Here is a 1,337-nt window from a genome sequence, read left to right as displayed (position 1 = left end):
CGTCTTTTCTTTTTCATTTAGTTTTCCTTGGATGTAGTTTTCTTTGTTTAAAACAGCATTGTCATATTCTTGTAACAAACCTTTAAAGGTATTAGCTGAAACAAAAGCATCCAAGCCAAGTTTTACTCCAATTCCAAAGTAACCAGTGAAATCAACTTTTATTAGCAGACACTAGATAAAATATAGCTATTCAGCAAATCTCTCTGTGAGAATCAGTCTATGATGAGAGAAGTTTGCAAGGAAATCAGGAGTTTGATTCTCAGATCTGCAAGAAATATTCACAAAAGCTTTCCATTTAATACTGGAAAAACAGTTTTTCATTTTGCACTATAGCATCCTTTTCCCAACCCTTATAGGTAAATAACTTGCTTCAGAACAAAATACAAAAACTGAAATAACACTAGATTGGGTATCAGTTTAGACCAGAAATGAAATCTTTGGTATACCATTTACTACTTATGATTTGGACAGGCCTCTTTGCTCTTTTCTGAGCAAATTTCATTTCAATGTAGAAATTTATTACCACTTATCTCAATTTTTTGTTAAGATTAAAATGAATTGATGATGATAATAAAAATAGATACATTTGGGCTGGCTGGTTAGCTCACTTGGAGAGCATGGTGCAGGTAACACCAAGGTCAAGGGTTCAGATCCCCATACCGGCCAGTCACCAAAAAAAAAAAAAAGATACACTTACTGAGATACATTCAGTTACTATACACCAGGCTGTTCACTGTTCTACAGGATTTTCATACATTATCTCTTTTATCCTCACAATACACCCAAAGCAGAAACAATCACAATCCCCATTTTGTAGACAGAGACACTAAGAAATACTCTTTTGTGTCCATCACTGTTAGGAAAAAAAGAGGGAAGGAACACACACCAATTCTTTTGTTTGACTTTCTTAGACTATATAAAGAGCTGTGGGAAAAATTCATTGTCATTCTAATTAAACAATGACTTGAACACTATAAGGTATAGAGACAAAATAACTTCCTTAAAGATGCATCCTACGGTAGAACTCAGATCTCTTGAAAATACTTTCAATTTCTGAAGTTAAAATGATGGCAAATAGTTTTGCCCTTACATTGTTTGTTGAACTCATCAATCATAATTTGTCGCAGGTGATGTCGTTTCTCTAAGGCTTCAATCAGCCTTGGAAGTGTCTGTTCATCATTGATATCCAAAAGTTCACATGATGGCAAAGGTGGAAAACTCTGTAAAACCACTTCGGTAACCAATGGTTCTGCAGAGAATTATAAAAAGTTACACAGAAGAGAATAAGCTTATTTAAACAAGTTAAACACTAATTAGAGCCTCAGTCCAATTAACTG

At 34.1% G+C, this 1,337-nt stretch overlaps 1 protein-coding gene across 1 annotated transcript in view; it reads right to left on the bottom strand.

Moving 5' to 3' along the window:
• The window catches only part of LOC103582028 (kinesin-like protein KIF23), a gene marked incomplete at its 5' end in the record, with an annotated part of 12,139 nt that overhangs the window by 9,877 nt on the left and 925 nt on the right, over positions 1-1,337 (bottom strand). The window contains 2 exon segments of the mRNA XM_008563717.1: positions 3-95; positions 1,091-1,249. Coding sequence (XP_008561939.1) covers positions 3-95; positions 1,091-1,249 — 252 coding nt within the window.

The sequence above is a fragment of the Galeopterus variegatus genome, unplaced genomic scaffold (genome assembly GCF_000696425.1).
Source record: "Galeopterus variegatus unplaced genomic scaffold, G_variegatus-3.0.2 Scaffold14683, whole genome shotgun sequence".
Classification (NCBI taxonomy): domain Eukaryota; kingdom Metazoa; phylum Chordata; class Mammalia; order Dermoptera; family Cynocephalidae; genus Galeopterus; species Galeopterus variegatus.
This window is presented reverse-complemented; position numbering and strand designations above follow the sequence as displayed.